The sequence below is a fragment of the Nanorana parkeri genome, unplaced genomic scaffold (assembly GCF_000935625.1).
Source record: "Nanorana parkeri isolate BGI_ZX_2015 unplaced genomic scaffold, ASM93562v1 scaffold811, whole genome shotgun sequence".
Lineage (NCBI taxonomy): Eukaryota > Metazoa > Chordata > Amphibia > Anura > Dicroglossidae > Nanorana > Nanorana parkeri.
The window spans coordinates 476891-500300 of record NW_017307079.1 but is presented as its reverse complement, the minus strand read 5'-3'; the positions used below and the strand labels follow the sequence as shown (position 1 = coordinate 500300).

Here is a 23410-nt window from a genome sequence, read left to right as displayed (position 1 = left end):
GGCAGAGAGCCGTGACAGGATCGAGAGGTGAGCGAACCTGGTATGTGTTCGCTCACCTCCCGATCTACTGAGCCGACCTGTGACAGTCTCATTGTCACAGGTCGGCTAGAACTATGAGGTGAGTGGAAATCACTCACCTCATAGTTCTCCTTTAATATTTGCACACACATGATAAAATCGAAATTTTGGGCTAGAAAACAGCTTAAAACCCCCAAACAATTATATATTTTCTGAAAGCAGAGGCCCTGTAGAATAAATTTGCGCAAATGTTTATCAAATCAGTATTTTTAGGATTACATACACTAAAATGAAATTTCGTGCACAGAAATAGAATACCCAATTTTTAGGTAAAATATAAAAGATGGGGTCATATTGGGTAAATGGATACCAAACATGTCAAGCTTTAAATTTGCATGCGCCCGTGAAACTGCAAAAAACTACAATACCCAAAATTTCCCATATGCAATGCTTTAAAAGCTTTTACTGCTCATCAGTTTAGTGTTAACAATGATTGAATTTTTATGTAACGTGTGGAGCAATTTTCATTTTTGCACATAGGCACACCCAATGCGCGTTTGCATTTGTATGTGCGTGCACGATGGGGGCAAAGGGCTTTTTTTAAAAAGTTTGCATTTTTTTAATAGGACTTACATTTTTTTTACACTTAACTTTATTGCTATTACATTGGGGGCTAACAAGAGAAACTTCCATCCCCTCTTACCTGTAATGCAGGCATTTCTTTAGAAAAAGATTTCCCAACCAATCCAGGTTGTCCTGCTGTTCCACTGCAACAGGCCAGGTACTGTACCAGCATCTTTCATTCCTATGCAATTGTGAGCCAGCTGTCTCCTTCAGGTTCTTGCAACAACCCCCTGAGGACGCACCAGGGAAACACATAAGTATTTATTTCTATGATCCTCAGCTCCATCTAGAGGCCATAATGATGTATTACATTACATTCAACCTGAAAACAAAATATACAAATAATGTTTGTTTTGTCTCTATTCACACAGAATGAACATTCTCACAGATTTGCAAGGTGAATGGCTCTGGGAATTATTTATAAATTAGCCCCCTCGTGTTTCTAGTATTGTCATGTGTTCTGTACTGTGGTTGTCAGCCCATTTGTGATAGGTATGGAAAGGTAACAGTGTATAAAAAAAATGTAAAGTTAAAACAATTACATAAACATGTCTTTTTTAAATGTAGATGCTTGTTCTTTTGATTTGGGCCCTGTATGCAATATGTCATTGGTCAAAAAAACATACCTGCCTCATTTCTATCCAGCACACCGCAAGGCAACACAAGTTCTTTGACAGGTGCATTATATGTATACAGGTGGCTGTATATGTGTGTAGGGGTACCATTAAAGCCCACTGTGGGCACAAAACAAAAACCCTTTTACAGTGGAGACCCCTGCACTGCCATGGTTAAATACTTGTTAGGGCTAGGGGGGTACAAGAAGAGGCATATTACTTACCGTGACACCCTCCCCCCACAACTCAGGTGCTTTCCTTTTTTTCCCTGGCGCTCTAAGCTGTGGGCAGTCGCTCTCCACTGTACTTGGAGGCAAGTGTACAACTGTGGCAAGGAGCACCTAGAGAGGTGGTTATAGTGGACTGGTCCTGGGAAAGGAGGGAGCCTGCCAGAGTAAGGTAAGTATTACTCCTTATCTCTGCACCCCTGGACTTCGTGAGCAGTTAACCCTTGCAGTGCAGGGAGGGGAGGGCACTGCAAGGTTTTTTTTTTAACCTGGGTTTTAAAAATAAAAGGCAATGCACAACACCCACATGCAACTTAATCACTAGCAGTTTTAGTAGACGGATCTATTTAAATCAAGCTTTAGCCTACTAAGGTGGTACATGGTATAAGGTTAAAATCGCCTGTGTAGCTCTAGCCAAACACGTGTGTTAAAACTATAAACATTGGTTTGACAACAAAAGGGTTAATTAGGAGAACAATTTTCTGTTTTCTTCATTTTCTTGTTCCAGAGTGGCCCACCTCCTGTTTGGACTAATAGTGAATGCCACATTGGTGATGTCTACCTGCACACCCTCCTGTAAGTCTAGCTGAAGACCTCTTTGCTATACATGGCAGACACTTCCACTGCACAGCTGATGAAGAGTATGTGAGCTGGCATGCAGTAACTAAGTATAAAACTAGATTGCTGTGTTCAAATAAGTTTTTTTAGTAGTGAAGGGTTATTCTAAACCTTCAAGGAGTTGATTTTTACCCTTTTGTGGCCAGTTTTTTTTACGCTTTAAAGCCCAGGCTAAGTTTTCCAGTGTTGGTATACGTCAGCTAACCTGTTCTAGGAACACAGACATTTGAACTTTCTTAGTTCTCTGCTGCAAATTTTATTGACATTCCTACGGCAAGGTGCATTTTACATATTCATTGTGGTCACAACGGGGTTAACTTGGCCTGGGATATTATACTGCATGATCATGTAAGTGGTTCCTTTTAATAAAAAAATAAACACCCACCCTAATATAGGAGCTCTGAGTCCACATAGCACTTGTTTGCTTAATTGTTCAGTGTGGGCCACCTGCTCTGACTTCCATGTGTGTTTTAATTTGCGGGGGGGGGAATCGGAACATCAGACTGTGCATCTTGGGCTGGATACACAAACTATTGGGAAAATCTCGCCACTTTAGCCTCTGAGAGCTATAAGAAGTCAATGGGAGATTCAGCTCACATGTGTCTATCCAAAACTGAACTGCCTCCACTTGTCAGGCCATTTAAAAGATGGCTCACAGAGACTTTCTGTGCTATGACTAAGCTGTGATATTTATAAGAGTCTTCGATTGATCAAGCAAGACCAGACTTTATGTACGGTCCCCTTATAAATCCATTGGTTAAACAGACACCTTATTAAACTAATTGCTTGGTCTTTAATATTTCTGATTTTTTTTCTTTTTTTGCAGTGTAATGTATACTGAATTGGTGCACCATGTTAAGCCGGCAACTGCACTCCTCTGCTATAAATCCTCCACCCCCGGAATATATTAATCGGAATAAGACCGGACGCCTGACCAATCAACTACAATACTTGGAAAAGGTTGTTTTAAAGGCGTTATGGAAGCACAATTTTTCCTGGCCGTTCCAGCAGCCTGTAGATGCTGTAAAGCTGAACCTCCCTGTAAGTCAAAAACATGGAAAATGTGTAATGTTAGATGTGATTATCTTGTAAAGTTTCTTTTGTGTCCCTGTTTTGTAGCTCAGTGTTTCTTAACCTGTTGTCAGTCACGGCACCCTTTAAAAGTATTCAAAATCTGACAGCACCCCAGTCTAAATTGTTATGGATTTTAGGGGAGACCCCATGCAAAAACCCTTCACATCAGCCGCCCCCTTTACATCAGGAGCCCCTCTTTGCACCAGAGTCCCCACACCAGCTGCATTAGATAGTGTGAAGGCTGGCATTTTGTGGGCAAAACCAATGTTCTGCTTTCAGTTCATAATGGACTATAAGGGCTTATTTGCACCTAATATGCATGCATGTTAATGCACATGCACATACATTGAGGGGAATTTATCAAAACTAGAGCAGCTGTGCATGGCAACCAATCAGTGTCGGTTTCATTTTCAAACCTTAACTGAACAAACTGAAGAGAGAAGCTGATTGGTTGCCATGCACAGCTGCTCCAGCTTTTGTCTACTCCAGTTTTGATAAATTCCCCCCACCGTATGATTGGGCCCTAAAGTATTAAAAACACAAACTGCTGTGCATAGATGAGAACCAGCCACATAGGAAAGAATGGGATTTCTACTTGAAATGCATGTGTTACTGCAGGAAAAAAAGACAAATTGGCCCTAAGGCCCAAAATATTTGATGAAGAGTCTTCTTGTAAACATTGCAATTACCCCCACAATGGCTGCAATGTACCAGTATTCTGGAACAATATAAAGCCATCTATACATTTTCAATATAAAAAGCTTGATATATACCTACAGTGTATTATGAAGGATAAAATTACTTTCTTAGCTGTGCACAATTGAAAGTCACAGATACATTCCTATTGTTACAAGTCATTTTAGCTGAAAATAAATCTGACTACAAGTGTACTGCTGATCAAGAGGATTTGAAAGCAGCAAAGATCCAAATCGTATTAAGCTAAGTGGATAAAAAAAATACTGTCTGTGCTTTAAATGCTGCCTGTGTTGCTGGCATGCTTGCTTCAATGCTTTGAGTTTCTGACCTAAAACAAGTATACAGATGAGTATTTCTTGCTTTTCCCCGCCTTTCACAATATGGGTACTTTTTGGGGGCCAGTGTTTCTGAGATTAGTGTAGTTGGGCAACTAGCATTTTCTGTAAGAGGTCAAAGGAAGCCAGTAGCTACGGGAAAGCTCAACTGTCAGAAACCTCAAGTCAATGGCTGAACCGGTTAGTGTATGTGTGTCCTTGGCAATATGATGATGGAACAATGCCCACTGTGCACCTCTGTACAAAAGGTGGATTGGTCTAGTCAACAGCAGCTGCATGTTTCTGGTGCTAGGCTGATGTCACTCCCCACACAGCCATCGACAAAGGACCAGCTAGTACAGGGGTAGGCAACCTCGACTCTCCAGCTGTGCTGGAACTACAAATCCCATAAGGCATTGCAAGCCACAGACATGACTCCAAGAGGCAGAAGCATGAAGGGATTTGTAGTTTCAGCACAACTGGAGAGCCAAGGTTGCCTACCCCTGAGCTAGTAAGTAACCACTGACACAGGGGAAGGGGAAAACATATCTCCACTGACCTATTCTGCATTTCTCTATTGACTGCTATGGACACCAGGGGATGGTGCTTCCCTACTGACCACCACTGACACAGTGGAAGGAAATTTCCCCACTGGACACCAATGACATTAGGAAGGGCAATTCATCACTGATTACCAGTGACACTGGGGGAAGGGGACACTTCTTCACTGACCACCAGTGACAGCAGGGGCATTGAACACATTGGAAGGGCACGCTTCTCCACCTATTACCACCATTGCTATGTCTCCACTGACCACTATGACACACGTCTCCACTGACTGCCACCACTGCTATGGAATACCAGGTACCATAAACTTCTACACTATCTGCACTATGCTATAAATTAAATTTCTCAGGTAGCTGTACACTGTACACTCTATTGTACATTCATAAATAAAACAAGTAGATATCTCCCAGTACACCCATCGGAACTGTGACACCACACCCCTGAATACAATACATGAAAAAAACATATTGTACATTCATAACACTAATATTCTTAGAAATTTGTTCAGACACCTGTTGTGACCTACTCCATATACATGCACACAGGGCCGGATTTCCCACAAGGCCAACCAAGGCCCAGCCCTGGGGCAGCAGGGAGTAGAGGGACAGCAGGGGTGTGGAATTCCTATCTCCAAATGCCCGGGACATGCAGTTCTGGGCACTGGGCAGGTAGTTGCTTTCTACATTAGCTCTGCTTTGGGCAAGCAGAGCTAAATCTAAATGTACCGTGGGGAAGCTGCAGCTTGTTTTGTACAAGTGATCTGGGCGATTTCGCCGAGATCACTTGTATTCAGCCTGCAGGTCTGCCATTCTCAATGGGGGGGGGGTTGGCGGGTAGGGGGGCGCCTTGAGGAACCTGGCCGTGGGTCAGCAGAGAGAGTAAATCCGGCCCTTCATGCACATGGAATTTCATGTGTAGCAGCACTCAGATTTGTATCAGAAGGAGCAGCACGGCAAATGCATACAAACGTGCTGACAAACAACATGATGATAGGAGGAGAGAACAGAGTGGGCGGAAAGATATCCTTGTTTATTTCCTGATGCTCCATTACTATACAGACAACAGGCAAGGCGTGGGATACCACTGTATTCCTCCTACAGTCAAAAACTTCCACTTCCTCCTACCAGTCAAAATATGGTGGTATCATCCTGGCTGTTCTGTGTCATTCGGGAATGGATGGACAGAAAAACAAGTGTTAGATAGATAAACCCTTCTATGTATTTAGCTGTTTTTTCTGAGTTTGGCTTTATATCCTTTATATTAAGATACTATGTTTTCAGTTACTTGCATGCAATTTTCTGTAGCCTCTGATTTTGGTAATGGGAGGATCAGTGTTCCCATTCAGGATAATGTTTGGGATTCTTTCAAATTTCATCAAGTAAGATGAACTGGACATATGCAAATGCTGATGAAACTTCTATGAAGACAACTTGGGTTAGTCATCCCCTATGATACATTTTGAACTATTAAGTTGTACCGCCTTCCTTAGATTTAGGTAATGCTTAGGTGATGTTAGGGCATCTAACACTTCTACTTTCTGTCTTATGAGGTAGGTAAGTTAGGCCCCTTTCACATGGGTGGTCCGATCGGGTCCGCCTGTCAGTTTTTCAGGCAGACCCGATCGGATGCCCAATGTTAGTCTATGGGCAGCCAGGTGTAAACGGACAGGCGTCAGTTTACACCGTTAACCCTGACTCCAGCCAGGTCCGGAAAAACAAACGGATAAGAGATCCATTTGACCAGACCTGATCGTGCTGGATCGGGGGTAATCTGATGTAAATGGACAAATGTCCATATACATCCGATTCCCCATAGACTGACATGGGGTCCAGCAGTTTCAGTTCTTTCCATCATGGCAAGGTGAAGGGGAAAAAGCTGAATGGACACAGATGTCACATACGCTCCATACTGCTCTGATCAGAAGGGGATCTGTGCACAGATCCCCTTCTGATCAGCCAGTGTGAAAGGAGATTTAAAGTGACACTAAACTCGGGAGTTAAATCTGAAAAATGCATTCAAATATCTTCACTATTCACATAATGGCACCTTATCATTCAGCTATAGAATCTCAAATCATCTCTAAAGGTGCCCATACACCTGCCGATTATCGTACAATAATAACGGGAAATCCTGCAAACGATAATCAGCAGGTGTGTGGAAGGCGTGCGACCATATTTACTGTACGGTCGCACGTCTTTTGTCTAACGAGCATGTTTGAAAACCAGCCGAAAATCGTACGATTTTCGGCGGGTTTGTGGCGTGGCGTGCTCTATGTTTGTGGTGTGCTCGTAAGACAAATGCCGCACGATAATTCGCAAGTACGATCTGCCTGTCCAAGATGGGCAAATCGTACGTTTTTTTAATTACCTTACAACCATCGCAAGTTGAAAGTCTTGCGATGGTTGTAAGGTGTATGGCCAGTTTAAATCGGTGCTGATACTGTCCTTTCTGGAGGGCGGCTACATTTTTTTTTTTTCTCCCCTTGTGTGTTGTAAAGTAGCCATGGCTCCAATTAAAAACTACAATCTCACATTTAGTTTACTAATTTCTCTAGATTGTAGTCAATCACGGGAAGGGGTGGCTACTTTACAAAACACACATGGACCTTGGAGGAAGAAAGGTAGCCACCCTCCAGAAGGAAGGACCGTGTCAGCACAAATTGAGAAATTATTTAACCACTTGCTGACCAGGTGTTTACATCCCCTTCCTGGCCAGGCCATTTTTCAGTATTCAGTGCTGCAGTACTTTGACATTTATTCCATCATGCAACACTGTACTGAAATTAATTTTATACCATTTTTGGGGGGACAGATAGAGATTTCTTTTGGTGGTATTTAATCACCACTGGGGTTTTATTTTACTATATTAAGGAAAAATTACTGAAAAAAATGTAAAAAAAGTTTTTTTTACATTGTTAGGAAACATTTATTATTACCCAAATTATTAGTAAAATATAAAAGATGGGGTCATGTCGGGTAAATAACTTTAATAACTTTTTTTTTTAATAACATAGGGGGCTAAGAAAACCCCCTAATGTAATAGCAAAGAGATGTGACAGGTCCTCTTTATGGAGACATCAGGGGTCTCCAAGACCCATAATGTCACCTAGGACCACCCAAAGAAGCTGAAGTGACATAAGAATGCCGAAGTGACGTAATATACATCACTTCCATATTCTGACACCGGAGATCGAGGGATCGGAGGAAGATCGTGTACCAATCTCCCTCTGATCCCCTGTCACAGAGCACCGGAAGCTCAGGTATCCGATGCCTAGCCTGATACCTGAGCTTCCAGTTTCAGGAAGCCGGGCAGCGAGTCATTACACGCTGCCCGGCTTTCTGATTGGCCGGGAAGCTGGTTCATGCTCCCTCGTGACGAGGGAGCATGGAGTCGGCTTCCCGGCCAATCAGGAAGCTTGGCACCGCGTCATTACATGGCAACTGGTTTCCTTATTGGCCAGAAAGCTGGCTCCATGCTCATCTAGTGACGAGAAGCATGGAGACGGCTTCCATGATAATCGGGAAGCTGGGTGGTGAGTTTTTACACGCTTCTCGGCTAATTAGGAAGCCAGGTGGTGAGTCTTTACACTCTGTCTGGCTTCCTTAACATTCCTGGCGGTATTCCCGAGTGTAGCTCGGGGTTACTTTTCCATACCATAAGCGGTAACCCCGAGCTACACTCGGGAATGCCGCATAGCATTTACTTACCTTGTCCCTCGAGCCGTGCTCTGTTCTCCGGCCGATGCCGGCATCCGTCTTCCGGTTTCAGTCCCTTGCGAGCGTACGCGTCGGAGGGGGGCGGAACCGGCGGGATATTTAAAAAAAAAAACAAAAAAAAACGACAAACGAAAAAAAAAAAAATAGAACGAAAAATGACATGAAAAAAATTAAAAATCATACCGCCAGAAAGGTTAATGGGACTTCCAGTATCGGTATTCGGTATCGGCGAGTACCGGGGAAAAAAAAATATCGGTACTCGATACCGAAAAAACGGTATTGGTAAATCCCTACTGGTAAGTCTAAAGGTGCCAATACACTGCTCGATTCTTGTACGAGAATCGGGCGAAATCCCGCGATCATACGAGAATCGAGCAGTGTGAACTAAGACGTGCGACCGTTTCTACTGTACGGTCGCACGTCTTTTGTCGAGCCAACATGATTCTCGGCGGGTTTCTAGCCTGCCCGCCCGATAGCTGCGGAACGGGCTGGTGTGCGCACGCGCGCCCGCGCACACTGCCCGTTCTGCATTGCCGTCATCGGAAGCCCGCCCCTCAGCGGGGCGGGCTTTCGATGATCGCAAGTACGATCTGCCCGTACGACCATCGCAAGACAAAAGTAGGTATATGGGCACCTTAATACATTATTTTGTAACTGGTGAGCACAATAATGCATGTAATGACTTGGCACTGTAAAAATAACCTTAATAGCACCAGATTATAACCATTCTGTCCTTTTTTGTAATATTAATTGGTTTGATTTAACATAAAGGACAAATGACCCTTCTTTCAACTTGTAATCCTTCCTATGTTAATACAAGTCACATTACTGTATCTGTTAGTAAAGGTCTGCCAGAAATAAAATTGTGAACTAATGATTTTAGTCAGCTAACAAATGCATAAGGTGCACTTATCAAAAAGAAAAGATATAGGAAATGAATATTTGTTTTAAGTGGCATCCTAAAATTGTCTGTGGAGGATTAAGAAATGCACATTAATTGTCTGAATTTTGACAGTGTATCCCAATTAGTCTGTTTTCCAAATCTGAGAAAGAAGTGACTCAAGGGGTAAAGACACAAAGGTCACTGTCTCAGAGAGGCAGCAGCTAAAGTATTTAATTACAAGTCTTTACTTGTAGTTTAAATGTCCTGAACCTTATTTTTTTTTAATTGAGTGTAATAAATGTGTAGCACACAGTTCATTTGGTGAACGGTGACCTCTTCATGTTAATTGGTAGGGCTCCATATGATGGTGACCATCCACTGACATTTTGCGATGCATTGTAGAATAAATGTGTAATTTATCTTCAGGTGCAGGAAAAGCCATCTACACTGTTCATCATATAGGCAATGCAATATGACGAGCTGAGTGTAATTTTTATTAAACACTTTTCTTTGCATGATCAACAGGACATGGGAAGTATCTTTGATTTTTTTTTTTTTTCTGGGCACAAGTAAAATATTTTTATAGATTTTTATTAGACTAACATCAAGCAGCCCTAGAGGATAGAGGAGGCTAACTGATCTGGAAGGAACCTGGCAGTGGGGGTGGGGACAGAGTTATTAATAGATGCTCAACTCTCCACTGTATACAAGTTTGGATTATTGGCAGTTATCGGGATTAATTTAAAGATCAATGGGTGTCTGGGATTGTGTAATTTCGCTACTAGGGTCTTAATTCTGGAGTAAGCCCTAAACTGCTATTTTCCTATGTAACAGCATTCCTATTGCACAGGCCGTAAGTGAAACTAAATGAGAGAGGTGCATAGAAGGGTTTTTTTTTTTGCTATTAAAAGTAATGAGAGGTAATACCTTGGGTTCTTGCTCGTGGGCCAGACATTAACAGGGCTATTCACAAAAGGATGAAGGGTTTGGAGAAGTAAACAATCTAGGACAACATAACTGAACTGGAAATCGGCTATTTTGGCCTAGATTGTTCACTTCTCCTGACATCTCCAAACTCTTTCACCCTTTTGTGAACAACCTTGAACATTTTAAAGGTTAAAAATGCTAATGCATTAAACATTCTTAAACGTGAAAATAATGCATGATTGCTATTTGACTGAATGGCAAAGTAAGGGAGGAGGATGCAGCAAAAATAGAAAATCTAGGAAGGTGTCCATGTCAACAATTAAGCAACACATATTTGAAGAAAAACAGATCATAACAGTCCCTTTTTATTACATTCAGCAAACTGTTATGATGATAATGTATAGCACATTCTGGATCATGACAAGGTCCTCTAGCATATCTGACTGGATGGCACGGTTGTTAAAGCATTTATAACAGCCTTCGTCCGTCATGGGTATATGGAGTCCTAGTGTTTCTAAGGTTTCTAGGGGTTTTCTAAACAGTGGTTGATTTGATTTTATGCCTAATTGTGTCTACATCAGGGGTGCCCGTTCTCAAAGCTGATGCTGGTAGATCATGATTGTAAGTCGGCTCACTATCCCGAGAAGCCTCCTATGGTCTTTTTAGCCGTCTCCTCCACGTCTCCTGCGTCTGACACATGAAGGCGGAGGCCGGCAGCATGAGAGCAGCGACTTTAGTATGGAGGGCTGAGCACGAAAGGAGGAGAAGTACGAGGTCTAGCTTCCCGGTGTTCTGTAATATTGCAGAGCAGCGACTTTAGAGAGAGCGAGGAGGGACAGCCAGGAGGATGAGCAAAGAGAGACAGCCAGGAGAGCGGGGAGAGACAGTTAGGAGAGCGAGAGAGAAGGAGTGCGAGGGAGGTTTTTTTCGTTGGTAGATCTCATGTAGCTCATTAAAAAGGGGATGAGAAGCACTGATCTATAGAGACAGCAAAGCAGAGCTGCATGATTTGCAATGCTGTGTGTCTGTTCATCCCATCAAACAGGTACTAAGCTGTTTGATGGGTATGAGTCACCGATCTGCTGATTCATTCACCACCAGTTTCTTTCAGTACAGATGAAAAGTAATCATGCTAATTGACTAGCCTGATAAAAGACTACATAGTATTATTCAACATTATTTTATGTTTGGATAAGAAAGAACAGAAAAAACAGACTTTTTGAACACCACCTTTACCACTTCAATTTTATATATAAAAAAATATATATATTATCGTGTACATTGTTTGTTAAAAATATATAACAAAGTTAAAATCATCAACATATATAGTCTTATTTACAAAACTGTAAACTTGTATTCCTATCATGAAGCTGCACCTCAACTGCTATACAATAGATAGTTAACCAAGTCATTTCTATGTGATATCATTAGTATGTAACCATGATATTTATGGATATTTTTCCATGGGGAGGTGCTCAACTCTTGCTCTATGCATTTGGCAGTACCACTGCTTCTTCAGGAGCATACACTGGACATACACTATAATATAAAGACATGCATTATGAGTAACTCTTAACAAGTAGATATTGATCACCTTGATCTGCTGAGTTTCAGCTGAGTCAAGTTAGAATATACTGTATACATACGTTGTGGTTCACAAATTTCTCTTGCATCATGGCTCAAAATTAGATGGAAAACAAAATTATATCATCACGCAAGTGGGAGGACTGATGCAACAAGATTTCTACATCTATATTCTTATACTTTATTACAAGCTCCTTTACAACATACACTATATTGCCAAAAGTATTGGGATGCCTGCCTTTACACGCACATGAATTTTAATGGAATCCCAGTCTTAGTCCGTAGGGTTCAATACTGAGTTGGCCCAACCTTTGCAGCTATAACAGCTTCAACTCTTCTGGTAACGCTGCCCACAAGGTTTAGGAGTGTGTCTATGGGAATGTTTGACCATTCTTCCAGAAGCGCATTTGTGAGGTCAGGTACTAATGTTGGACGAGAAGGCCTGGCTCAGTCTCCGCTCTAATTCATCCCAATGGTGTTCTATCGGGTGGAGATCAGGACTCTGTGCAGGCCAGTCAAGTTCCTCTACCCCAAACTCACTCAAGAAGTGGCCACCCCCTTCACTGGAACTAAGGGCCAAGCCCAAACCCCTGAAAAACAACACCACACTATAATCCCCCCTCCACCAAACTTTACACTTGGCACAATGCAGTCAGGCAAGTACCGTTCTCCTGGCAACCGCCAAACCCAGACATGTCCATCAGACAGAGAAGCGTGATTCGTCACTCCAGAGAACTCGTTTCTACTTCTCTAGAGTCCAGTGGCGGCGTGCTTTTAAAGGAGAACTATTAGGTGAGTGCTTTCCTCATAGTTCTAGCCGACCTGTGACAATGAAACTGTCACAGGTCGGCTCAGTAGATCGGGAATTGAGCGAACACATACCGGCGTTCGCTCACTTCTCGATCCTGTCACGGCAGAGAGTCTTGACGGGAGGGGCTGGATTCCCCCCTCCCCGCTCCAATCCTCCAGCGCTGACTGGCGCAATGGATGGGGGAGGGGGCTGGTACAGCTGGCTCTGCCTCTAAATAGGCAGAGCCAGCTGTCACGCAGCTGGGCGGATCCAGACATAATTGTCGGAATCCGTTTCAGTTGCGGCATTTCAGTATACCGCGAGCTGTAGCTCACGGTATACTGAGCTTAGGGTGATAGAATTCGGGATGATCCTGGTCAAATGTGCCTGGACGCCCACCTGGTTGATTTGTTGCATTGCTCCTGCCTCTTGTGTGATATATATTTGTTTTCTATCTGTTTTTGAGCCATGATGTAAGAGAAATTTGTGAACAACAACGTATGTATAAATTCTAACTTGGCTGAAACTCGGCATATCAATGTTATCAATATCTACTTGTTACTCATAATGCGTGTCTCTATATTATAGTGTAAGTCCATAAGCCCCTGAAAGGAGCAGTGGTACCGCGATACGCGTAGAGCATGAGTTGAGCACCTCCCCATTGAAAAATATCCATAATTATCATGGTTACATACTAATGATATCACATAGAAATTACTTGGTTAACTATTGTATACCAGTTGAGGAGGTGCAGGTTCATGATAAGATACAAGTTTACAGTTTTGTAAATAAGACTATATATGTTGATGATTTGAACTTGGTTATATATTCTTAACAAACTATGTACACCATACAATATATTTTTATATATAAATTGAAGAGGTTATGGCAGTGCCTAAAAAGTCATTTTTCTGTTCGTTCTTATCCGTTGATACTAGGATGTGGCACTGACTAAACCCCTATGCATCCTTGTTACTATTATTTTACATCTACGTGGCTTTTATTTCAACTGTTTATTGATGAACCCGTTCTTTGATGCTCAGAGTTTAAAAGTGTCCCAGGTCCTGTTTTAGCTTTGCTTCCAAACTTTGAGGCTGATAGAGGGATACTTAAAGCAGAACTTCAGACAAACATAAAGGCAAAATGAATCAAATTCTGTATTTATTAGTAAATTAGTAAATGTGTTTCTTATATTCAAGCAGTGAAACATGCTGATAGAAGGAAAGTGCAGAGTGACATAAAGATGAGCTCATCAGTCCTGCTTCTCCTCCTTTTTACTTTCCAGCCACAGGCTTGGGGAGAGGCTAGACCTGTAAGTGTTAATTAATTGCAGAAGAGAAGAATCTGGTCCCCTGCCTTGCCCTGAACTGTTTGTCAGAGATTATAAGGGCCAGTGTCGACTGTGTTTTTTTTGTTTTTTTTACTTCAGAACTGCATCTCTTACCATACAAGTTTATAAGAATGCAAAATGCAGCTTGAAACAGGCTAAAAGGAGGGTAATGGCAATAAAGTGAACCTACAATAAATTTTATTAAGCTCAAATGTGCTCAAAACTGATGTTGAATGTACACTGCATTTGGCCTCAAAGCAGGTACACATTGGCCCTAAATATCAGGACTGGAATGGATGGATAGAATAAAAATGCTTTGGCAGGTAATACTGCTTCCATATATGCATATCATCTGTGTAGTTTGCAGGGAGCTCAGCTTTAACAGTGTCCTGTTCAGTGTAGTCATCATATGTAGTCGTAATATAGTTCCCTTGTCTTGTACACAGTGCATGATTAGTAATCAAAGACAACTTATTCATCTGAATTGGTATACCTAGTTTGTTCATATTGTGTTTTTCTGTTATTTAATCTTTGCTTTGTCTGTTTTTGACTCTTAGGATTATTATCAAATCATAAAGAATCCAATGGATTTGGGTGCTGTAAGGAAGAGGCTGGAGTACAATTACTATACAAATGCTATGGAGTGCATGAAAGATATCAACACCATGTTTACCAACTGTTATATTTATAATAAGGTAATGTTAAAGTAAAGCCTTTTCCCACTAGAGTTAACGTTGTCATTTAGTTGTAAACAAGACATAAAATTATTTGTTCCAAAACATCCGCTTACACTGAAGTTGAATATGGTGAAGTGTATCGAGATGGAAATCAAGATGATCCAGATTGCCCCCGCCCCCAAGGGTCTAATGTGCCTGCGCTCCGGGTGCGGGCGATCGCACTTTGGGGGGCGTGGCTGCGGTGCAATTGACTTCAAGGCACCGCCACGCCCCTGAATGTAGGGAGCCAGCCGGCTTGCATTCCAGACGCCGAACGCTCTGGAACGCAGACTATGTGGTACGAACCGGCCCGAAGGGTTTGATGAGCTAAAGAGCTTGGGGATCCCTGATGCATATGAATGTTTTAAGCTCTAGCATATAGTGCTCATGCATATGAATGTTCTAAGCTCTAGCATAGAGTGCTAATTCCCAATAGTCTATTCCTCAAACAACATAAGCCAGCGGACTGGTAGGGGTGAAAATCCAGCTCCAGGATGTTGTTCGGGACTGTTCACCTAAGCAGAAGCCTTGTTGTTTTCATCACATAAGCTTTGCTGAACGGTAATATAAATAAGTAGGAACTGTAATCTTCCCTTTCAGCAGAGATCACTTGATCAAATGCATAGGCTTTTTATTGGGTGGGCAGTACTGAAGGGAACCTGCAGCAGCATTTTTATCCAGGAAATAGAATGGCAGAAATACTTATTTACTATTAATCAATCAAGCTTGTTAGCATTATTTTATTAATTATTTATAGAACCTCTTGTATGACATGTTTCTTTATTGCCAGTATATACTTTCACTTCTGTAAAAAAAATTTAAGGGAAAGTACAAAAGATTTATCTGTGCTAATAATTTGCAATTTTGACATTTCGAGCTGTCTCTCACTAAAGCCTCCTCGAGTTGTGCCATTAGGCCTGGACTGCCCAAACACAGCATGAACTCTTGTGCTTTGTTACAGAGAGGAAAATGGGCGATCACTTGGCAAAACTTAAGTCTGTTCTTCAGTAGCAGTTTCCATGCTTGACTGAAAAAAACATCAAAGGAAAAATAAAAGGAAAATTAAAGAAATAGTACATTTTCCTTTCGAAAAATCAAATTTTGTTGTTTTTTAATAACAGTTTTAATAACAGTCTGTATTGTGTCTTGCAGCCAAAGGATGATATTGTGTTAATGGCACAAGAACTGGAAAAAGTTTTCATGGAGACCATTGCTGACATGCCTCATGAAGAAATTGAACTTTCAGTTGTGGGGAACAGAAGTGTTAAGAGCAAGCCAAAATTTTCTTCTGAAGGAGGTGAAAAAATGAGTTTGTTTTTGTTTTTTTTCCTAGCTCCACACTTGCTTCTTTCTACAGATCAGTTGGATTAGTTTCTTGACACACGAAGGCTAAAATGAGCAGCGACTTATAGTCTAAATGTCAGCAATTTGGACATAAGAACTCTATGTAGACACACAGCCAGTCCTTTGCTGCAATTGGCCTAACTCTTCCCATTTAGGAGACTTAATGAGAGAAGTAGTGCAAGTGAATGAGAACAGCAATGTCAATGCACACCGGTGCTACATTTATGTCCTTTTTAATATGATGCAACCTATAGTACTGTAGATGCTTTACTAAGTTCCCTTTAACATGAAGCTCCAGGAATTGATCCTAATCAGGACCTTTCATTTAGGGTTTGCATATACCCCAATAAAACCCAGAAAAGTCAGCAGCACTTGCAGTGTCTTTTACATTTGATGTGATGGCTTCTGATTAAAGCGACTGTCATGACAATAAACAAAAAAGACACCATTATAGGTATAAAATGCAGGCGCCACAGACCTGCAGCAGCCTCTTAAAACCTCCTGTTATGGCTGGGTTCCTGGTCATTCTGACAAGCAAAGCTTTTGCCCTTCTCTGGGAGGTATATACCTCCCAGAGAATGATCTGTATGTTCTTGCCAAGACCTGCTGTTGCTTATACTGGGACACACCTGAGCAGAAGAAGTGGCCCAGGGATGCTTTAAATGTCTTTAGCACTTTTGGCCAAGCGCCTACCTAAAGCAGTTGGTTCAAAGTAGGATTGAGTTCTATAGTTGTATATGGTCATCTGAGCTAGAATCGTGTGTGTGTTTTTTTTTATATTGAGGCCAAATGTTTTTGAATTACATGCTGAAGTCTTGGATTACAATGTTAACTTGTATGTGGTTTGTAAAATAAGGTTTATTTTGGCCATTTTGTTTTGTTTGGGCTTTTTTCTGATTATTAGAGAAATATACTATTTAAGATGAATGCATTACAATAACTGAAGGAATGATATTTTAGGATGTTATATATGTGATATACATGAAAACAGAGGGACTTTTTTTTTTCCGTTTGTATCTGATACTGAAAAACAGCTATGTTCTAGCTGAGCTACTGATAAGATTCTCAGAATGACATGACAATGACTGTTTTTGGTAGTATGCTAGTTGAATGAACTTCTGTGAAGTTTAATCACATTATATTTTTCCATTGTTGTTATTAACCGGTAGGTGGAAAGGCACCTAAAGAACATACAAACAACTGCTACCGTTTACTCCATGTTGCTTGTATTGGTTATGTGCTTAGATGAAGCACTGAGATCTTGAATGCTGAATTGAGTTTTACTTGCTTAAAAGAAAGTTACATGTATGTATACAGGAAGAAGGCATAGTAGAAAGGAAAACATATATACAGATAAGCATAAAGACCAACACTGCGCCACAGTTCCATCTAGTGGCCAAAAGACATAATCGTACATTAGCAGCTTGTTCTTCATTGCATAACAGAGAGCACTCCACAATATACATTGTACTCAATTTGTTGTTGTCTCTTTTTAATTTTTGCCTTATCTGATCAATTTGGTTTTTGTACCAGAAATGAAGGGTGGTACAGGGGCTGCAGAGGAGGATCTGCAGCCTTTTTGATGGCTTTTCTGGTAATTTGATTTTTCAAGACTTTTAATTGGGCATACAAACGGGCATGCACACATGAAATTCACTTCAGTAATCTGTAAACTGAATAATTAACAAATGAAGCGGGGCCTGTATGAAAGGGTATACTTCTTCACCCATAGTGTAGCATGCCTCTTAAATACTCCTAAATTTGTCACTAAATTTTGGGGTTTAATAAGGAGTTGCGCTAATATTGCGCAACATAAAAATTTTCAACTACCACCATTTTATTCTATAGAATCTTGGCATTCAGAAAATATATAATGTTGGGGGGTTTTACGTCATTTTCAGGCCTAAAATGTGGAATATAACATGGGTGCAAAAAATGAAAAAAGGGCCTCAGTCATGAAGGGGTTAAAGTCCAACTACAAGGCTCCTGTATGAAAGGCTCCACAAATATCAAATCCAGTTACTATGTAGCGCACAAGCCTAATAAAGTAAACAAAACACTTTACCTTCCCTGACTGAGCCTAATCTTCCTTCATTTTTATCTAAAATGCTCCCCCTACCAGCCACTGCAGCTCACAGTTGGAGGGTTTTAGCAATGAAAGCCACTCACCTTGCAACATTTTTTTCATCCAATTGCAGTGCAAGCAGTCACACCCTATATGAGAGAGGCAACTCTGCTTTGAATTCAACATAGTTGCCACTCTATCACAGGAATCTGCATTGGGAGGACTGGCAGCCTCAACAGTAGACATGTGCACTTGCAAAAAATTTGTTTCGATTCCGAATTTGCGTTATTTAGTTTTTCGGAATTCGGGTCCGAAATTCAATTTTTGTTTCAGGATTCGGACAAAATTCGTTAGCGGTAATCTGGACGAAATTTCGTTTGTTGGACAAAATTTTGTTGCAGCAAAATGATATATTTTTTTTTTTTTAGTTTGCAGAAGAGGAAAAAAAAAAAAGCCGGAGGTTCCCCCCGCCAATTGATACCAGACCATTTAGGTCTGGTAGGAATGTTAGGAGGGACCCCCTCCTAACAAAAAAAAGTGCGTGGGGTTCCCCCAAAATCCATACCAGGCCGAAAAAAATGAGAAAAAAAAGTTTGGTCCTCCTAGCATTCCTACCAGACTCTAGATCCGAGCACTGGCCCGACAGGGCAGGAAAGGGGGGGGGGCGATTGCCCCCCCTGTGCCTTACCAGGCCATGTGCCCTCGGCATTGGAAGGGTGTCCCCATGCCGATGGGGACAAGGGCCAGGGCCACCGGGTAAGGTTTGTGGGGATCTGCGGACAAGGGGGCTTATTTGCATTGGGGTACCCCTTTAATTAAGGGGGCACCCAAATGCTATTTGTGAGTTTCCGAATGCCATTCCGGTCTGTGAGCCGAGGTGTCATATATGAAAAGCAGTATGACACCTCGTCTCACAGACCTGAATGGCATTCGGGAGTTCCCGAATGCTATGTAGTATTTGACAGATGAGAAAGTCAAATGGGTGGAGCGAGCCGTGATGTTACGGCTCGCTCTGCCCATCTGTTTACTTTCGAGCAGCAATGCCATTTTGCGGCGAGTTTTCGTCGGGTTCGGACGGTCGCCGTGCGGCGGGACTTTTTTTTTTATTGCGGTGGGTCGGCGGGCGTCGTACATCGTGATTGACGCTGGATTACATCGATGGAGCCATCTTTTTTATTTAATTAAAGGAATAGTCAAAAATTGTCTTTTTTTTCTTCAATTAAAGGATTTTCTCAAAAGTCTGGACTTTTTAATAACTATTTGATTTAACCCTTTAGTGAATGGGTAGGGGTCACTCCCCTTTCCTGCCCTGCCGGGCCAGTGCTTGCATCAAGGGTCTGGTAGGAATGTTAGTGGGGACCCCACTTTTTTTGTTTCCCATTTAAAATTCCTACCAGACCTAAAGGGCCTGATATGGATTTTGGGGGAACCCCACACACTTATTTTTTTTTTTTTGTTACAACTTGGGGTGGGGGGTCCCTCCTAACATTCCTACCAGACCTAAGGGGTCCAGTATCAATTGGGGGGAACCTCACACTTTTTTTTCTTTTCTTCTGCAGACTAAAAAAAAATGTTTTCTAGTAATTTTGCTGCAACAAAATTTTGTCCAGACCAGACTACCGCTAACTAATTCGGAATCGGAAATTCAGATTCGTTTGCATTCGTTATATCTGTAATTCGGAATTCGGATACATCCGAATTTTGATTTGAACGAAGCGAATCGCACATGTCTACTCAACAGTTATTTGTTGGAGTTGACAGGGGGATTTGGAGAAAACTGTAAGGGCAGATGCACGTATAATTACATGCTGCAACACTTTTCTTTTTCTAAAAACTGGCAATAGTTTTACTTTACAATCAAATAAGGTGGAAGCTGGTTAATGCAGCTCCAAGAAAGTTCTGGTCCAACCTCGGGTCAGTGGTCTTGTGATGGACTGGCTACCATAGAAATGTGTCTCTTGGTGGTTAAAGCAGATTGCTAATTGTGCTGTGGTTTGTCATCAAGATTTAGAATCTTCCTTAGCCCCTGGACCACCATTACTTGTCAACAAAGTAAATATTCTGATTATTGCCTCAGGGGTAACGACATTGAAGAAGAGGGCAAAGGCCGTTCCAACCACCTGAACTCTCTGTAGTTCTGGTCTGGTTGCTGGAATTAAAATGATCAAACAGAGAACTATAGAAGAAAACAAATTCAGGCAACATAACCTTCTATTTGATATTAAGAAGCAACAAATGATCACTTGTACCAATGTTTGTACTCTCCTTTTTCAATGCAGAGTCTCGAGAGGAGAGTGAGTGCACTCCCACACCTAAGAAAAAAGTGACTTCTCAAAAATTCCACAGAAATCCATTTCCACGTCCAGTTGTAGCATTGCTACCTCAGCGAACTACCCTTGTGCCTCTATCTATTTTCAGGAATACAAAATCTGCTTCTTCTAGCCCAGGAACCAAAGTAAGTCTGTGTTTGGATGTTGTAATAGTTCTATACGCAAACATATTAGATTTTACATATACTTTAGCATACTGATGTCCTCCTTTACAGTTAAAAGGAATGGCATAGTATTTTTGAACTTGTTCTTTATCAGGAGTCCACTAAAAATGTAATATTTAATATTTTGCATTATACTTTCAAGCTAGCAGATGCAGCTTCAAGCCTCTTATTGCTTCCGGCACCTGGTAATATAACTCAATATCTCAAGCTTCAATTTACATACACGATTAAATGACTCATCAGCCCTGACTCCTTCTACAATGGATGGCTCAGTACGAAGCTTCTTTTAAAAAAAAAAGGAGGCAAAGGGCAGGTAGCTACCACTGTGCTGTCTCATTAGATAACCTATGGTGCTCTAGTTAAAAACAGATCTAATAAGCGGGGCAAAATGATCCAGGTATTGGGTACTGTGCACATGCATTTAACGACTTCTCAAACCTTCCTGTTGCGTATTATTGCTGGGCCATTCTAAGAGGCAAAGCTCTGCCACTTCAGTTAATACCAGAGCTTACTGCTAAGCCCTGTCCCCGCACATTTCTGTTGGTCCATCAGTGTGATGGGAAGCCTCACTGGCAAGTAGGATTATGCAGAAGACTAACATCATTTTGCAACTATTGGCAATTTTTTTGTCAAATTGAGTGATGTAAATCCCAGTTCACTATTATTTAACCATCAGCTTGTCCATTCAGTCTCCGCCCTTGCATGTATTGTGATCTACCAAGTGCTCTGCTCTCAGTGCATGGCTCTGGCTAACTGATCTCCTGGTTCCTGACTCCGGCTATTATTTCCATTCATCCTGCTCTTTTTTTTTTTTGGCTGACCTAGTTCAGCTGACAACCCACTTTGGCATCTGACCTCTGGCTTGGCACTGACGATGTCCTGGACTTTCCATTTGTTTTTTACCATTTTTATGTTTATGGTTTTCAATAAACTCCTTTCATTTTTTTTAAGCCAGCACTTTATTTTCTGTCTGGTTTCTTGGTATTGGGACTTTGGGTATTGACACTTGCCTAACCCTCTGAGCTTCAGTCCTCCCTAGTCCCAATGCACTGTATTTTTGGTACCGGTAGTTTTTTATTTTTTATTATTATAATATTCAGAAAAGGACATAAAAAGAAGCCTTTGCAGGGGCAAGAAGTTAACAACCATTTCAAATGTTTCTGGAAAAATAGTTTTTCCAGAAAGGAACTGTATAAATGGGGGGAAGATGGGGTGTTGGGTTTTTGCTGTCGGTAGGGTGACTACTTCAAAATTTCCTTAATCGATGTACTGTACTTTTGGGAGTGGGTTGTATAAATAGAGGAAGAAATCCATCCATAATAGAAAATAGATGGCTGGAGAGCCCATAACATTACAGGATGGTTTAACTTCTGGTGAGTAGTACAGTGCACCTTTTGTTGTCAGTCTCCCTAGTGCTGCAAGCTAGTAAGCTTTCATGGCACTGAAAGAAGCTGAAACACTGCCATTTCTGGCACCTGAGATAAAAGGACAATAAAATATCAGGAAAAAATTGTCTCACCACAGATGTGGTTGCAGCTTTTTCCTTGCCCTATGCTGGGGAAAGAGATTGTCAGGTAGTTTTCTTTTAACATCTAATTTGCTTTATGAGAACAGTGGGCAATTAAGATTATGCTGGTAAAAGGTTTTCATGGTTGTTTAGCTCAAGTTTTAATCTAACACTGAAAACTAAGTACAGTGGTACCTTGGTTCACGAACTTAATTTGTTCCACGATTCTGGTCGCGAACCGAATCAAATACGGTATGTGCTAAAAAGCATGCAAAATGGCTTCACAGCAAGTGTGCACCGGTCTGTCTGCGTGAAAGATAACCGCGGTCATGTTCATCCACCCGATTTGGAGTTGGCCAACGGAAGCAAAATTTTGCTGAACTTTCTGTGCCTCTAACAGAATTGTTTGTGAACAGAAGTGTTCGTGAACCAAGGACTGCAGGTCCCAATGTGATCATTGTCTGAATAGTGAAGTATCTCCACTAAAAAACACCAACCCAACATGTCTTTTTAGTAATGGCACTGGGGAAAATAGCCCCCAGCATAGTCTTTTCCTGGTAAAGATTCTATAGGTTGTGAGATAATCTTGGACACAATCACCTCAAGCTAATATGTTCCAGTAATCAGTGGTGTTTGTATGAAACCCTTGTAGATGCTCCAAGTTTGGGCAAATGGTTAATGTTGTTGTTCTTTTGGTATATTTCTAGGTTAATAAGGGCATTAAAAGGAAAGCAGACACTACTACACCTGCTGTGTCAGTCATTGCAAAGAACTGCGAATCGTCTCCAACCCATCTTAAACCAAAGCAGACAGATATACCCCCAAGAAAGGAAAATACATTTGCAGACACTTCGAGCAAAGATCTTCCTGATTCTCAACAAGTGGAAACCAACAACTCTAATCAATCAAGTGAACAGCTGAAACACTGCAATAGCATTTTAAATGAGTTAATGTCGAAAAAGCATGCTAACTATGCTTGGCCTCTCTACAAACCTGCTGATTCTTCAGTGCTTTCCTTTCCTGGTTCAGGTGACCTTGTTTCCTGTCCCATGGATTTGACAACTATCAGAGTAAGTTAATCATGCAAATAATAGTGGTATTTTTGTGGGTGCTGAAGTATATTGTTACAGATGGGAAACTTGTCACAATTATAAGGACTGTCAAACTTGTCAAGGCTTGTGTGCATGTTAAAAGGTTTTGATCTGACATGTAATGAGAAAGTTTTATTGGTATATTGGTAAAATTTAGATGGTCATATTATAAAATTGGAGAGAGACCAATATGCAATCCAGGACCCGACAT

The 23410-nt window shown here is 41.4% G+C and overlaps 1 protein-coding gene across 1 annotated transcript in view; it reads left to right on the top strand.

Annotated features, from left to right (window-relative positions):
• The first annotated feature begins 2953 nt into the window (after window positions 1-2953).
• Window positions 2954-23410, top strand: part of BRDT (bromodomain testis associated) — a 69728-nt gene continuing 49271 nt past the window's right edge. Inside the window, exons 1-6 of the mRNA XM_018565078.1 lie at window positions 2954-3142; window positions 14540-14677; window positions 15851-15995; window positions 16677-16684; window positions 20389-20562; window positions 22816-23178. Of these exons, the coding sequence (XP_018420580.1) occupies window positions 2954-3142; window positions 14540-14677; window positions 15851-15995; window positions 16677-16684; window positions 20389-20562; window positions 22816-23178 (1017 nt within the window). The remainder of the gene's footprint in view (window positions 3143-14539; window positions 14678-15850; window positions 15996-16676; window positions 16685-20388; window positions 20563-22815; window positions 23179-23410) is intronic.